This window comes from Monodon monoceros, unplaced genomic scaffold (assembly GCF_005190385.1).
Source record: "Monodon monoceros isolate NGI ecotype Baffin Bay Population unplaced genomic scaffold, NGI_Narwhal_1 Super_Scaffold_12, whole genome shotgun sequence".
Lineage (NCBI taxonomy): Eukaryota > Metazoa > Chordata > Mammalia > Artiodactyla > Monodontidae > Monodon > Monodon monoceros.
Genome location: NW_021703768.1, coordinates 106,552,935 through 106,569,140, shown reverse-complemented (window position 1 = coordinate 106,569,140; position 16,206 = coordinate 106,552,935). Strand labels below are relative to the sequence as shown.

Sequence of the window (16,206 nt, the reverse complement as noted above, 5' to 3'; positions counted from 1 at the left end):
TCAGTTGTTTTCTCTTGTTATCAAGATAGGAGTACAACATGATAGCATAAACTGGACAGGCTCTTATATTTTGTTAGATTCTGGGAAGCGTTCCTTTCTTATAAGTATATATATTATGCTATACGTTATAAGCATTTCCATACCACACACATATTTATATTCATTCCCCAGGAATGCCTTAGGCATCAATACAATCAAATCCTTACTGCATACATTTTATAAACAACCTTCAATGGTAAACAGAAATGTGATCGCATTTGGACTCAGTTAACAAGAATTTGAAGAGTTTAAACTTTAAACAAATAGAAAGAATTTATTGTTTTTTTTCATTTCTCCCATCAATCATAAATTTATGAGCTCCAAGGAAGAGAAGATAGCTGTTTTCTTGCTTTGGGAAATCTCTAAGAGAGAAAGATTCCAAAACTTCCAAGACATCTTTCAATGTATCTCAAAACATATAAGGTCAGTTTTTGACGATAGGAGATATATAAAATGAAATAGTCTGATCTATCACTATAAGCAACCGTTTAGCATATGTAAGGGAAAAAACGATCCCAGTCATTCTTTGCTGCTTCTAGTGTCTATGGCTACACTGGCTAGGTATACATACTTCATATTATTACCTAGTATCCACCTTTAAAGGGAACTAAATATGTATTTCCAAGTAGTTAGGGAGATGTTTCAGTTTTACATAGTGCCAAATAAATTGGCTGTTTTTGTTTGTTATTTATTCAATATCAATTTTCAATTTAGTATTTTCCAAAGACAATAGTATTTTCAGCATTATGTCTGATGCTAGCAATATTTAGCTGGATGCTTAGAGTACCTGTTTGTCACAGGAGGAGAACTGACCAAGTCCAAAGTTTCAATGAAAACCTTCCCTTTGGAAATGCCAACTCTTCATCTCCCAGTGAGGTACAGCTGGTGAAATTTGAGCCTTGCTCAGCTCTCCATACTAGGAAATAGACTGCCATCTGCCTAGGGCATTACTTTTTTTTCTCACAGAATTCCTGGTTTGGGGGGGAGGACGTGTGGGTTGGATCTGGTAAGGCAGAAATATTTTTGCTAAGCCACAGTTTCCAACTGAGATAGACTCGTTTTATTATGCAAAGGAAATGAACTCAGCATTAGTCAATTAATGTCTCAGAAAACTAACTCTGTATGCCACTTGGGCATCAAAGATATCTTAGTTTTTGCTTTGTCATAAACATGTCTATGATTTGGGCCTTTACCCTTATAGTTATTAATGAAAAGGAACAAAGACTTTCTATTTCCAAGTCATTATGTTGTACACCTAAACACCACCATATTTTTCTCAGCCAACGTGTTACGTGTTTTCATTCATTGTGATCATATTTGAATATCCCAGCTTAAAGCTTCTCAGAAAGAAATTTACTTAATATTTTAAAATTTTAGACATCATTTCTTCTTCTTTTTTTATTAAAAACAGAATTCTAGTTTTAAAAAGGGAGTTAATAGTAAAATATACTTAGGAAATATTATGAATGTACTTTTTAATAGGACTGTCAAATGGCTTTAATCAGTAATTAGCCTGCAAGCTGTTCTTGGTAGGGGCCAAATCTCTAAATTTAGAACTGGATAAAAATTCCCTGATATAATTAAAACTTTAAAATTGTCAGAATGTACATGAATTAGTTAGATACAAAGAATATTTAGGGATTTAGAAGATATTATGCAAACTTCCTAAGTATAAACCAATCTTGAACTGTTCTATAAACTGCTTGAAGAGACTGCTGTATGCTGGTTGAAATGATTAAATATAATAGAACAATAAATTTGGTTAATCTTTCCTGCATTACACTGCTCACATCTGATAGCTCTGCATAATCTAGTCCAATCTCCCTCATCTTTGGCTTGGATCTGCATTCTGGGCATGGACACGACAGGCGCAATGCTCCTCATCTTAGCCTATTAGCAGCGTTTAGCACCGTTCATCACTCATCCCTTCTCAAGAATTTTTTCATTTATGGCCTCCTCTTCTTTTCCTTTCACTTTTCTGGCCCGTTTTCTCAGTTTCCTTTGTTAAATCTTTCATATTCTCCTGTTTTCCAATTTGAAATGTCTCACAGGTCAGTCCTTGGACCTCTTTGCTTCTCTGTCTTACACTCATGCTTAGATGGCCTCTACATTGACTCACATTTCTTTCTCCATCCTTAATCTGTCTGCTAATTTCAGACTTGTATTTCTAATTATCTGCACAGTGTCTCCATTTGGGTGTCTAGTTGACATTTCAGACTTAGCAAATTTCTGTCTTTCAGCTTAAATCTGTGTCTCCTAGAATCATTTCTGCCTTGTCAAATGGTAACTCCATTCTTGTAATTGCCAGCCTCTAAAATCCTGGAGTCATCCTTGATGCCTTTCTCTCAAACTGCACATTTAATCCATCAGCAAATCCTATTGATTGTACTTAAAGTTTATCCATATTTCAACCACTTCTCACCACCAAGATCAACAACCCCCAGTCCAAGCCACCATTATTTCTCTTCTTGATTTTTACTGTAGCCTCTAGCTTATCTGCTTTCCCTGCTTTATTTTTTTCAGAGATCTTAACCAACCTCTGACTATATAACTACGTCTGTATTGTGACTCTGTGTGTGTGTGTGTGTGTGTGTGTGTGTGTGTGTGTGTAGGTATATAGGTACACACACAAAAGAAAAAACAGTCAGGAGATAGAGATGGATTGTATATGTGTGTGTATGGATGGATTTGGGGACTTTTCAGTGTTGATACAATACCAGCCTACAGAAGCAGAGTAAAGCCTCTGAAATCATACAACGCAGGTTTGAATCTTGATGCTGACACTCTCCTAGCTGGGTGACCTTACTTGGGTAAATTAGCTGACCCCTGTGCCTCAGTTTTCTCATCTGAAAGTTGTTCACACCTTATAGGGTTGTTTTAATGGGTAAATAAACTAATACATAGAAAGCCTTTAACAGTGCTTGTTGCTACCTCAATAAATATTAGCAAATATTATTAGAATATATCTTACTTAAAATGACTACAACCAAGGTGATAAATCAGTAATTAACCCAGTCCTTAAAAGACCATTTCAATACACAGTAGCCTTACACAAGCATCTCAGTTTCCTCTGTGCTATGGAATGTACAGGTTTAAGCCTCTAAAAAACCTGTAATTTGAGACCTGATACAAATGCATTTGAGCAAATCTTTTTTATTTGCATACAGTTTTTATCCAAACTGAATCTCAAAACAGAAAAAAGCAAACGGACCGCCTATTTCTTCCCCACAGCCTTGCCCCATAACTTTTTATATTCAGTCAAGGACAGAATTGTTTGTTTTGTTTTATCCTCTGACCCAGAGGGCTTGAGTTGTAGGTAATGTGCTCTTACCCACTACCTTGTTCCATAGGGAATCAGATTACAACATCTCCCTTCATGGGCCTGCCAGTTTCACTGCAATTCCCTGTCTGTGTTTCTGGTTGTTTTTTTGTTTTTTGGGGGCTTTTTGCGGTACGCGGGCCTCTCACTGTTGTGGCCTCTCCTGTTGCGGAGCACAGGCTCTGGACACGCAGGCTCAGCGGCCATGGCTCACGGGCCCAGCTGCTCCGCGGCATGTGGGATCTTCCCGGACCGGGACACGAACCCACCGTGTCCCCTGCATTGGCAGGCGGACTCTCAACCACTGCACCACCAGGGAAGCCCTGTATTTTTTTTTATTGTTGATTTTAGCAGTATAACTTTATTTGACCTTATTATTAGATGAGTTTTAAAGTAAATACTGTAGTTTACATTTAGGTCTGTGATGCATTTTGAGTTAATTTTTGTGAAGGGTGTAATGTCTATGTTTATATTAATTTATTATGACCTTAGGTTTGCTAATGACTTGGATACAACACCAAGAGCATGAGTCATGAAAGAAGTAATTAATAAATCAGGCTTCATTAAATTAAAAACTTCTGCTCTGCAAAAGATATGGTCAAGAGAATAAGAAGCCAAGCCACAAACTGGAAGAAAATATTTGCAAAAGACATATCCGATAAAAAGACTGTTATCTGAAATATAAAGAGCTCTTAAAACTCAACAATAAGAAAACTAACACCCTAATTAGAAAATAAGCTAAAGATCTTAACAGATACTTCACCAAAGAAGATATACAGATGGCAAATAAGCATATGAAAAAATGCCCACATAATATTTCATTAGCGAAATGCAAGTTAAAACAATGAGACACCACTACACACCTACTAGAATGGTGAAAATCCAAAACACTGAGAACACCAAATGCTGACAAGGATGTAGAACAACAGTAACTTATTCATTGTTGGTGGGAATGCAAAATGGTACAGCCACATTGGAGACAGTTTGGATGTTTCTTATAAAACTAACATACTCTTACCATACACCCCAGCAATTGCACTCATTAGTATTTATTCAAATGACCTGAAATTTATGTCCACCCAAAAACCTGAACACGATATTGATATTCATAGCAGTATAGAGTCATTGACTGTAAAAAATGTACCACTCTGATGTGGGATATTGATAGTGGGGAAGGCTGTGTGTGTGAGGGGGCAGGGAGTATATGGGAACTCTCTACTTTATGCTCAATTTTGCTGTGAACCTAAAACTGCTCTAAAAATTAAAGTCTATTTTAAAAAATGAAAAAAAAATAAATACTGTAGGAATAGCCTTTTTCTTTATTGTTTTCCAAGACTGTGACCACACTACGCTATTAAGCTTTATTAAATTGTTTTACACATCACCTGCAGAGGGATCACCTCAGGAGCTTGTCAAATGCAGACTCCTGGGCCACACACCTGGAAACTTATGAGTCTGCATTTTAACAAGAAGCTTGGTAATGTTATGCACAGTAAACTGAGAGCCACAGTACTGCAAGGAAAACTTCACATATGATTTATTTTACTCAGTTAATACTTGCCATGTCAACTTTGGATTCCTCTTCTCTGCTTCAAAATTGGTTTTTTAATGGGCATTTAAGGAAGAACTTAAATCTGATGTAGAAACAGTATAAAAAGTTAGGAGTAGTTGCCTCTGGATGGTTGGATTACAGGTGATTTTTATATTTTCTCTGCTATTTCTTCAAGTAGTTTATCATAAACATGTGTTACGTTTTGAACTAGAGATAAGGCTATACATATGTATTATAGAAAGATGCCTGAAAGAAAATACATCAAATATTAGCCTTGGTGTGTCTTAATGGTGGTTTTATGAGTGATGTTTATTTTTTTTATCTTTAAGATTTCTTTTATTCAAATTATTCATCAAATAATTATCTTCGGTTGGAGAGACACTGGCTTCTCTCCAACAGAACGGAAATTGTGTGTGGTTTATTTGGTGGGGAATTAAGAGAGAAGGAGATTATTTGGAGAATGTTATTTGATAAAATCTTAAATATCAAAGTATCTGCCATAAAGAATAAGTCTTATGAATATTTTTCATACAAGTAATGATCTTATAACAGTAATGCCCTGTAATTGCAAATCCCAGTACGAAATCGTGGGCAGTAGCAGCTGCTCCTAGAATACCCATAGATATAATTGTATTAATTATCATATCGTGTGAAATATATACAGTACCATATTTAATTTTCATGTATGTAATATGCTATATTTAAATGCATGTACGTGTAAATGTCTATAAAAAAGTTTTTTAAATAAGGTTTTGTTTTTTAATACTATTAAATAATGCCTTTGGTGTATAGAACTGAGTTCTGTTTTCTTCAGAGATGAGAGCTCCCCACTATTTCCTATTCCTTTTCAGACAGCCTGAAAGGGACGTGTTGGCTCAATATCCAGGACAACCGCTGTGAGGTGAACATTAACGGAGCCACTCTGAAATCCGAATGCTGCGCCACCCTCGGGGCTGCCTGGGGGAGCCCCTGTGAGCGGTGTGAACTAGGTAGGAGCCTGGCCAGCGGGCTTCTGGGCTTCGCATCGGAAAGCTTCTTCGTCAATAGGCATCTCTTTCTCTGTATATTTCCACCATGAGGCAGACCATAAGATCATTACCCTCCCCAACATGTTGTCTTTTCTCGTAAAATGTATTCACTTCTTGAAATATGTATTTGGTTTATCCTTTTACTATAAGCAGACCTTCTGAATAGTTTGGATAAGGAAGGGAATCAACTAGAATTTAGCTACTGGGTGACTATCTGTATCCTCCAATATTCTTATTTGCATGTGTCCCGGTAGAGCATGATGTCTCTTTTCTCTAAATCTTTTGTTTACTTGTGATTTGGTTGACAGTGTGAAAGCAAAAGGAAATTGTAAGAAAAATTATGAGAATCTCAATATGGGTCAACACCAATGGAGTTACCACAGCATGTCATGTGCTCCACTGAATTGAACAGAGGGCAGCTGGAGTCCTTTGCCTCTAAAGCCCAGATTGTGGTTTTTATTTAGTTCAATTTAGATTCCATTATACTGTTTCTTGAGCTTAAGACAGTTGTGTTTTTTGTAATGAAGTAAAAATCTGTCCTTTGTTCTCACAGATACAGCTTGCCCAAGAGGGTTTGCCAGGATTAAAGGCGTTACTTGTGAAGGTGGGTGCGTTCTTGAATGACATTGTTAAGTCTTTAGAGCAGTATTTAAAATTAACATTCACTGGGGCTTCCCTGGTGGCGCAGAGGTTGAGAATCTTCCTGCTAATGCAGGGGACACAGGTTCGAGCCCTGGTCTGGGAAGATCGCACATGCCGCGGAGCAACTAGGCCCGTGAGCCACAACTACTGAGCCTGCACGTCTGGAGCCTGTGCTCCGCAACAAGAGAGGCCGCGATAGTGAGAGGCCCATGCACCGCGATGAAGAGGGGCCCCCGCTTGCCACAACTAGAGAAAGCCCTCGCACAGAAACGAAGACCCAACACAGCCAAAAAAATAAATAAATAAACAAATGTGGGGTTTAAAAAAAAAAGAATTTAAAATTAATTTTAAAAAAACTAACATTCACTCTCACACTTTGGAGATATTTATCACTTTCAAAAACCTTGGAATTTCAATAAAAATACTAGATGTAGTCAACAAATGTTTTAGAATAATATTCTTAGGAAACAGCTTAGAATTTCCCATTTCTCCTCTTTATGCTGTTGGGTGAATTTTTGTGAGGACATCACTAGCCTTTAAGGCACAGAACAGCTGGCAAAGGTGTATGTCTGGGATGTGTTTTATGGACGGGCAAGACTGTGGTAGTTTTCACAGCTGGTACCCAGGAAACCCGGTGGCTTCGTTGTGGAATATTTCTGCTTAACTCAAGTAATAATCCGCATTGTATTGCAGAATGAATATGCTATACAGGAAGTAAGACTACACCTGCTTTTTCTACTTGTAACGTCTTTTTCTCTCTGCTTGCTTCATTTCCCTGCAGACGTTAATGAGTGTGAGGTGTTTCCTGGCGTTTGCCCAAATGGACGCTGTGTTAACAGCAAAGGATCTTTTCATTGTGAGTGCCCTGAAGGCCTTACGTTGGATGGAACTGGCCGTGTGTGTTTGGGTAAGTCCATGCTGTCTTGTGTTTTATGCATGAAACCAAGCATGAATTTTCTTATTTTTTTGGAGAGTGGCCTGACCAAAACTATTTGGTCTATAGCTGGAAAACTTGCTTTAAGTGAGATATTTGGGGGAAACTCACCAGAGGATATTTTTCAAGTGAATGAATTTAAATGAAATGGTTTCTGTATAATACAGAAAGTTAGTATACTCTCAAATTTATCTCAAAAATTCATCTTCCCCGACTGAAACTCTGTACCTATTAAACACTAACACCCCATTTATCCCTCTCCCAGCCCCTGGCATCCATGCTTCTACTTTCTGTCTCTATGAATTTGACTACTCTAAGTGCCTCATAGGAAAGGAATGATATGATATTTGTCCTCCTGTGACTGGCTTGTTTCACTTAGTGTGGTGTCTTAAAGGTTCATCCATGTTGTAGCATGTATCAGTATTTCTCTCCTTTCTCAGGCTGAGTGTGTTCCATTGTATGTATGTACCACATTTTATTTGTCTACTCATCTGTCGATGGATGCTTGGGTTTCAGCTGTTGTGAATAATGCTTCTATGAGCGTGGGCCGTACAAATATATTTTCGAGTCCCTACTTTCACACACACACAAAAATTATAAGTTCTTTAATCAGATATTTTAGGCTGTTTAGTCTTTCACACTGAGTCAATGGAAGAAGAGAACTATGTATATTATGAACATTGAAAAAAATGGGAGACTCGCGTTTGAAGTTTAACATTTACCAGCCCATTGCAGCTATGCTCCTTGACAAGACAGTGGGGAAAGTCATGGCAAAGTTTGGATGTGGCTTCTGTGTGAAAATATTGACTGATCCTACCCCTTCCTTTACCATCTTCAGAATTTAAATTTTCTTAATGCTTTATTTTCTAAAGATTTTAAATAAGGAAGCTTTTTCTGTCAGCATTGTATTATAGAAATGCCTAGCTGACTTTATTTTTTATCAGTGTTATTCTTGACTAAACTTAAGTTTCATGATTGAAAGAGAAACTTCTATTGATTCTGTGTTGTCTCTGAACAATTTTTTATTTACTTAAGGGATTTTTCCCCAATATCTTATGAAACAGTAAGTTTTTAGTTTGTAAAATAACTTTACATAGGCTTGTATTTGAAATTTAAGCTTGTAGACAAAGTGTGAGCAATGGTAGTATTATATTCCAAGATCTTCAAGGTATATAAATAGGTATTCTAAAATTATATATTAACTAAGTATTAAAAAAATTATATATTAAAAATTATTCCAAAACTCTATAATAAATATTTTTAAATTATTCTATTCAAAGATCTTTAAAGTATTTTTAAAAACAGGGATTTTTAAAATTAGTAGTAGGAAAAAAGTTTGCAACAGCATACAGTTTAGTTATTATAATTAACACAAATTTTATTTTAAACTAAGTTTTGACAGCATATTTAAATTTGGATACAAAGTATGACTGTAAAATCATTTGGAAAAAAAATCATATGGAATTGTTTAGAAATTATAATATCCAAAGTCCAATTATAAAGAAAACTTCTTTTTGGAGTTTTATTCTTAAATTATCTCCAAAGTTTAGAAAAATGTAAAGTATCTTTTGAAGATGACAAAGTAATAGTATCAGTATGGTCCAATAACTAATGAAATCAAATTGCCTTCAGTAACTAAATGATGCTATATATGAATTTATATCATTGATTTTAAATTATCACTCAGCAAAATAAATTCTCAGTAATATCACTCAAAATCATTCCTTTGTAATATTCTAAGAGGATATATCGGATTCTTCATCCTTGTACTTTTGTTAAATGCTTTTTTTTTTAACATCTTTATCGTTAAATGCTTTTTGTCACTACTTAAATTTTGCTACAATAACTTACCGTGGCTGTGAATGTGAGAAGGTTTCAAGAGATTGGCATATGAAAATGGAAAATATTCTGAGAACAAAAGAGATAAATTGCTCTGATAGAAGTTGATCTAAATCAGGAGTTCCAAACTCAGATGCTTGCAGGGGCCAAGAAGTTAACATAAATGAGTGAGGTGGTAATAAGGAGTAGTGGAGACTGCAACAAACTGTAAAGCACATGTACTATCCAAAGGTTTCCAAAATTAATATTAAAATCAAAACATTCACAGGCCATATGTTGACAATGTTTTGATTCCTGATGTAAATATTGATATGAAACTCAGTAGTAAAGGCACAGGATTACTCTACCAGGCTCTTATAACTTTTTACATATGTAATTCAAATGCTTTTTTCCCCCCACTAATCACAGAATTGCTCATATTTCAGTGGCCCTAAAATATGCTAAAGTTATTTATTCTTTCTGATGTCAGTGATACAAAAAAAGGATCATAGCTGATGATAAGAAGGAATCTTATCCCAAGGGAACCTTTTCTTCCTGAAGGTGTCAGGTGAGAATTAGGTAACACTGAAGGAGAACCCACCTGTTCTCTCTTTAAATGACTGTCATTATGATATCCATTTCAGGAGGTCAGGGACTCTGTCTCCTGCTCATTAGTGTGTCACCAGGGCCTGGCCTCATCCCAGGGCCTAAGCAGGTGTTTGGTATGTGAATGTTCAGTGCATCTTACAGCTTAATCTCAAACTGTGGTTCCCTCTCCCTGTAGATATCCGCATGGAGCAGTGTTACTTGAAGTGGGATGAGGATGAATGCATCCATCCTGTTCCTGGGAAGTTCCGCATGGATGCCTGCTGCTGTGCAGTCGGGGCGGCTTGGGGCACTGAGTGTGAGGAGTGCCCCAAACCTGGCACCACGGAGTACGAGACCCTGTGCCCCCGGGGGCCTGGCTTTGCTAACAGAGGGGACGTTCTTACTGGGAGGCCATTTTACAAAGGTAACCGTCAGCAGCGCATTTGGTCCCTCTGCACTAAAGCTCACCTTCCGCATTCTCTGAAGATTGATTTTGCCTTAAACATTTGATTTCCCACTTTATTTTCTTTGTTAAACAAAACATGCAACCAGCCTTATGGCCCAGGAGTATAAATCACCTGTACAAGTTGGTGTTGAAGTGAAGATGCTAAAAAAGGCAGCTAATCTCACTTTTCTTACAGCCTTCTACTGTACTGCTGCTTTCCTCAGCACAGCCTGATGAGGTGCAGCCCTGATGTTGCAAAAATTTCTCTATCTCCCCTAAACTTTACAAAACAAATGGTCAGAAATAAAAGGATCAGGACTGTTCAGTAAAAATACAGAATCTTTTTCACAGTTGGCACTTCCTGTGTGGCATCAATGTAATCATTGAAAAATTTGATATCCCCCATTTTTACTTGAGTACATTCTTTTCCATCATGTTAGATTTTTAACCTAAAATGATGGACCTACCCTTTTATTTTTTAACATCTTTATTGGAGTATAATTGCTTGACAATGGTGTGTTAGTTTCTGCTGTATAACAAAGTGAATCAGCTATACGTATACATATATCCCCATATCCCCTCCCTCTTGAGCCTCCCTCCCACCCTCCCTATCCCACCCCTCTAGGTGGTCACAAAGCACCGAGCTGGTCTCCCTGTGCTATGCAGCTGCTTCCCACTAGCTATCTATTTCACATTTGGTAGTGTATATATGTCCATGCCATGCTCTCACTTCATCCCAGCTTAAGGGTAAGCTGGACCTACTCTTTTATATCAACCGGCTCTACATTCCAGCTCTGTTCTGCCTGTAGATATCAATGAATGCAAAGCATTCCCTGGGATGTGCACGTATGGAAAGTGCAGGAATACAATTGGAAGTTTCAAGTGCCGTTGCAATAGTGGCTTTGCTCTAGACTTGGAGGAAAGAAACTGCACAGGTGAGACTATTCTTCTGTTGTACTGGGTAAACCTTGGCTCTCTTTCTTTTGCTATTGGGAAGTACTGCCTTTAAAAGCCCATCTTCTCACTAGGAACATGTACATTGTTCTTCTTATTTCCTTTTCCCGATGCCTGAACCACTTCTCCAGCAAACTTGTGAGAGAGCTGCAAAAGAGCATGAAAATAATATCTGTGCTACCTACAAGAACAATATAACAATAGGATTTTCAGAATATATGAGTACTAAAGAATATAGCCATTAAATCAACACTTGTATAAATTTGACATTCTGTTACAAATTTTAAAGTTTGTAATAGAGAAGTTGTAACTTATTTTCCTCATCTGTGGGCAGTTTTCTTAATATTATGCTTCAGTCACAATCCATATCCATACCCTTATCCTTCTCTCTAAGAAAATACACAAAATTCCAAGTTTTTCTATTAGGTAATATAACAGATTATTCCAAACACTTGAAGTATGTCTCCAAGGTCTTGTTTCAGAACTCTCGTTTTACATATTCTCTTTGGAATTTTCCCTTTTCTCCTGCCCCCACTACACGTTTCTGATCTCCATTGAAGTGTCTCTGTTGACTTCTTCCTAGCTTCGTACTCCATAGGATCCTAGTGATTCACTCCTGGCCCTACCCAGCCTAGACTATCCCCTAAGCATTTCACAACTATCCATCTGGTCTTGTGGAGTTCTGCCATCTTGTCTTTCTGCCGTGCCTTCCATGCCGATCCCCAACTCCTAACCCCCTCACCACTGTTTTCTCCACTCGGGGCTGCTGAACTTGGTGGGGAGAGCCTGAGAAAAGGTGACCGAGGTCCCTGCATTCGCCCTCAACCAGGCCTTTGCTGCTGCTGAGCGATACTTGTATTCACCTCTTTACGTCCCTTAATAAATTTCTCTTAGTGGCACTTCTAAACCTCTTCTGGCTTACACGCCCTCTCGTATCGCTATTCATTCCTTTTCTTCTTTATTGAAGTCAAACCTGATTGCCAGGACCCTTCTCACACACCCTCTTCTCTGGTATAATATGTCCTTTTCCAGCCCTACTCTCTCCTCCATTTCCAGAGAAGGAAATGTGATGTTCTTCTGCAATTTTCCAGCGAAACTCTCTGCTTTCACTCTCCTTCCCTCTTTCTTCTCCAGGCCCTTCTTAGCAGAGTTCACTCCTCTCTCTCTGGCATCTCCCCCTCTTTACTGGTTTCTTTCCCTAGACCTGTAAACAAGTGCAGAGCGTCTCCTCAGCCCTCCTTTTCCCTCAAGCTACCATGCTCTTTTCCTACTTTCACCTCTCATTCCTCTCTTTTAAGTAACCATTTGCTTTGTAGCCCCTGAATGCTGACCTCCCTCCTTCAGGCACATATATATATACTCTTGCAAAACACCTTTGCCAAGTTCAAAAAAATCTTTCTCTCAGTGCATATTTTCCTTGACCTCTGGCCAACGCCCTCCTTGATTTTCTTCTCTCTTAGCTTCCATGGTATTTCCCATCTGAGTTGTCCTATCATGACTATGATGTTCCATCTCTAATCTTCCCAGATTCTTCTTGTCTTTGGCATTTTCCATCCCTTGGGCATTTTCCAAAGTCCTCTGCTTTCTCAACATTCTGCCTCTCAGAATTGCATCTACCATCACGCCTTTTTGGATGGCCTCTGTTGAGCTGACTCCTAGGTGCCATCTCTAGCTCTCTAGTCCTCCTGAGTTCCACTCCTGCATTTCTAACTTCCATCTGGACAGTTTCTCTTTGTTTTCGTCTCCCTTTGTCCCATCCCCCTTCCTCTGCCTAGGGACTTCCTTGGATATATTAATAGTATCATTTCACTCAGGATTGAAGCCTCAGACTTAATTTTGACACCTCCCTCTCCCAATAGAGAAGTGAAAAAGTTATGTATATTCTTCCATCAAAATGGTTATTTCAAGTACTTGTACTATTTCTTCTACACTATTGCTGCTGTAGGTTCAGCTCCTCAGGAAACAGATTGAGCAGAGATTAGCAGGCACGAAGGTTATTAAGGATTGGTCTTGGGAGGGGGGGAAAGGAATCAGAAGTGGGCTGTGATGCAGTCCCAATGTGGTCCTCAGCCCACCTGCCCCGGGAGCTCTGCATCTGGGAAGCACATCACAGTTGTCTTGAGTTAGGGCAGAGGGGCTAGGTGTTTATGTACCTGCATGATGAATCTTTGCATACATCTGCCCCAAGAAGGGGTGTGACTGTGAGGAAGGTCCGCTTAGCTGAGGTGCTTCCTGAAGACAGTTCTCACCTCAGGACTTTCTGCCAGCCGCAGTCCCAACAGCTGAGGGCAAGGACGCGTGAGTCCTTCCTTCTTGAAGGGGGACCTGGGCAACACATCGCAGTCTCTACTACACTGCAGATTCCTCCAGCGTCTCCCACCCCAGTAAGTTTCCAATTAGATCCTTCAGTTTCACAACCACCAGGTTTTTCATCCTAAAGCAGGGCTTGGATTGCATAACTTCCCGCAAAACAACTTCTATTGACTTAGCTGATCCTAGACGTAGATAAAGAAGCTTTTCCAGTTCTGACTGCCCTGTTTTTGGTGTGAAATTAGCCAAGTCACTTAATGGCTCTGAAACTCAACTCGTTTATACTGTATAAGAGAAGTTTGTTGACAGCACTGCAGTGTTGTGGGATGCAATGTGAAAGGACAGTGGGACACGGTTGGCTGCCCTTCTTCACAGCATGTAAGGCCCATCTTCTGCTCCCCACGCTGGCGCCCTCAGTAACCGTACCTATCTTACCTGTACTTGCACCCATTATCAGCCTCTCTATAACTTGATGTTCTCTGAAATGCATTAGTTTTCTTCATCTGTGCATTTTATCTCTTGCCCTTCTATTTATTCTACATCTTTAAAGTTAGAATTTCTATGCCATCTTCCAGGATCAGTTCAAAAGCCACTTCCTCCAAAATGCTAATTCTTAACAGCAAATGGCTTTCATATATACTGCCCTCTTTATGAGACAAGAACTGTTCTCAGCACTTCAGAAACATTGGTTCGCTTACTCCTGTGAGGCAGGTGCTACTACATGCCCCATTTTACAGATAAAGAAACTAAGGCACAGAGAAATTAAGTGACTTTCCCAAGCCCCTACACCCAGAAGATGACAGAAGTGGGATTTGTGCCCAGTCATCTGGTTCCAGAGTTCATAGTCTACACTATGCAGCTCCCACCACATCACATCAGCCAAAATCTGTCCCTCCTCTGCCATTGAACTTATTCTGTGTTCTTCATATGGTTCTCATCACCAGTTCCTAGATACTGATAGATAAAAATTAAGAGAATTAGTGTGCATATTATTACCTGCTTAATTGAATCAATCAATTTTGTTAAGACTTTTGTTTAAAAGAAAGTACCTGCATTTTTTCAGTATGTCCTGCAATTGGGAAAAATCAGTAGAAAGAAAACAAAAGCTGGGAGAAAGCAGGGGCTGAGACTACTCCCCCACCCCCCGCAAGAGAACGTGTGCAAATTAGCCATTTATAAATCCTGTGATAGAAAAACTTAAAAATTTAAATTCACAAGAATAAACAGATGCTGGCAAAAACATTTTTCCCACTCTGACAAAAATATTTAAGCAAGTCATGTTTTCTTAATCTTATTTTACAGACATACTGCTCTATGGAAAATCTTGATTTCAGGAATGGGAGATTTCTCAGAGAATCCTATTTTTGAGAGTCTAAGTGCTGCTATTAAAGATTCTTATTTACTGTAGTATGTAAAAATTGACAAACGCAAAAGCCCATCATTATCGTTTGTTTTTAATTTTAAAATTAAATCAGTAGGCTCTTCCGTCTGAATATGACGCAGAAACACAGTTGGGGCATATTCCACGGCCCTGCCATATAGGCGCGTTCTCCAGCTCAGGGTTCAGTGGTCGCGTCTGCCTCTGAGGCTGTCTCTGTAGCCAGCTAGCCACCCCTGCTCAGAGGCAGCAGCCCTCTCACGCCCGCACCAGGGGCGGACGTGGGCTAATGCAGCAGAACCAGCGTGGGCTTTGCGTTTTGCATGGGACTCCATCCATATGGCCACTGCTTCCTCGTTTGCCACCTGCCTTGGTCGGCTCATATCCCAGTTGCTTGGTTCATCCTTCTGTTATCATTTCTAAGCCACAAAGAGAAATCCACAATTCCAGAATTCTTAAGGACAAAAAGGGCCCCCCTGCCCATTGCCTGTGACAGTTTTGGCAGTTGGGGAAAGGAATATGCCTGCAGCCCTGTCCCCCTCGAGGTGACCTCCTGAAAATGCATCCTTCTACGCCTCGCCCCTGCTTCCTCCAGCACTTTTGCTCGGAAGGCCAAACCTCTCTGTTTGTTAACACCTTCTCATCTCACTCTGGTTTTCTGAATTTCTTTTAAACCCTGTGAACTAGACATTGACGAGTGCAGGATTTCTCCTGACCTCTGTGGGAGTGGGATCTGTGTCAACACGCCGGGCAGCTTTGAGTGTGAGTGCTTCGAAGGCTACGAGAGCGGGTTCATGATGATGAAGAACTGCATGGGTAAGCTGCTCGGGTCTGCAAACCGGTGTAGCACAGACTCCTTAGTGCGACCTTGGCCTGTCTCAGAGCTGTGAACAGCGTGCTTGGCAAGGAGCTGCGGTGAGAGAGAGAACAGATCTAAGTGTCAGACAGGAAATCCGCTCCTCGATAGCTCTTGGGGAGCCCCAGCCCCTCGGTGCCTTAATGGCAGTGAGATATTGAGACTGGGTTCTGCTTATTTATAGAATCTGAAGTCACCACAGACTAACTGCTGAGGAGGGAGTCACTGAAAATGTATGGTAGTGGGTGGTGACCCCCAAATTTATATTGTCATGCGAATCCCATGTCCTTTTCCTTACTTGGGTGTTATTACAAACACTCTTGGCATTGCCCACCTTTTAGCC

The 16,206-nt window shown here is 39.4% G+C and overlaps 1 protein-coding gene across 1 annotated transcript in view; it reads left to right on the top strand.

The window, feature by feature from the left end:
* Positions 1-16,206, top strand: part of FBN2 (fibrillin 2) — a 232,352-nt gene that overhangs the window by 151,152 nt on the left and 64,994 nt on the right. Inside the window, exons 21-26 of the mRNA XM_029216913.1 lie at positions 5,762-5,899; positions 6,492-6,542; positions 7,362-7,487; positions 10,117-10,344; positions 11,175-11,300; positions 15,695-15,823. Coding sequence (XP_029072746.1) covers positions 5,762-5,899; positions 6,492-6,542; positions 7,362-7,487; positions 10,117-10,344; positions 11,175-11,300; positions 15,695-15,823 — 798 coding nt within the window. The remainder of the gene's footprint in view (positions 1-5,761; positions 5,900-6,491; positions 6,543-7,361; positions 7,488-10,116; positions 10,345-11,174; positions 11,301-15,694; positions 15,824-16,206) is intronic.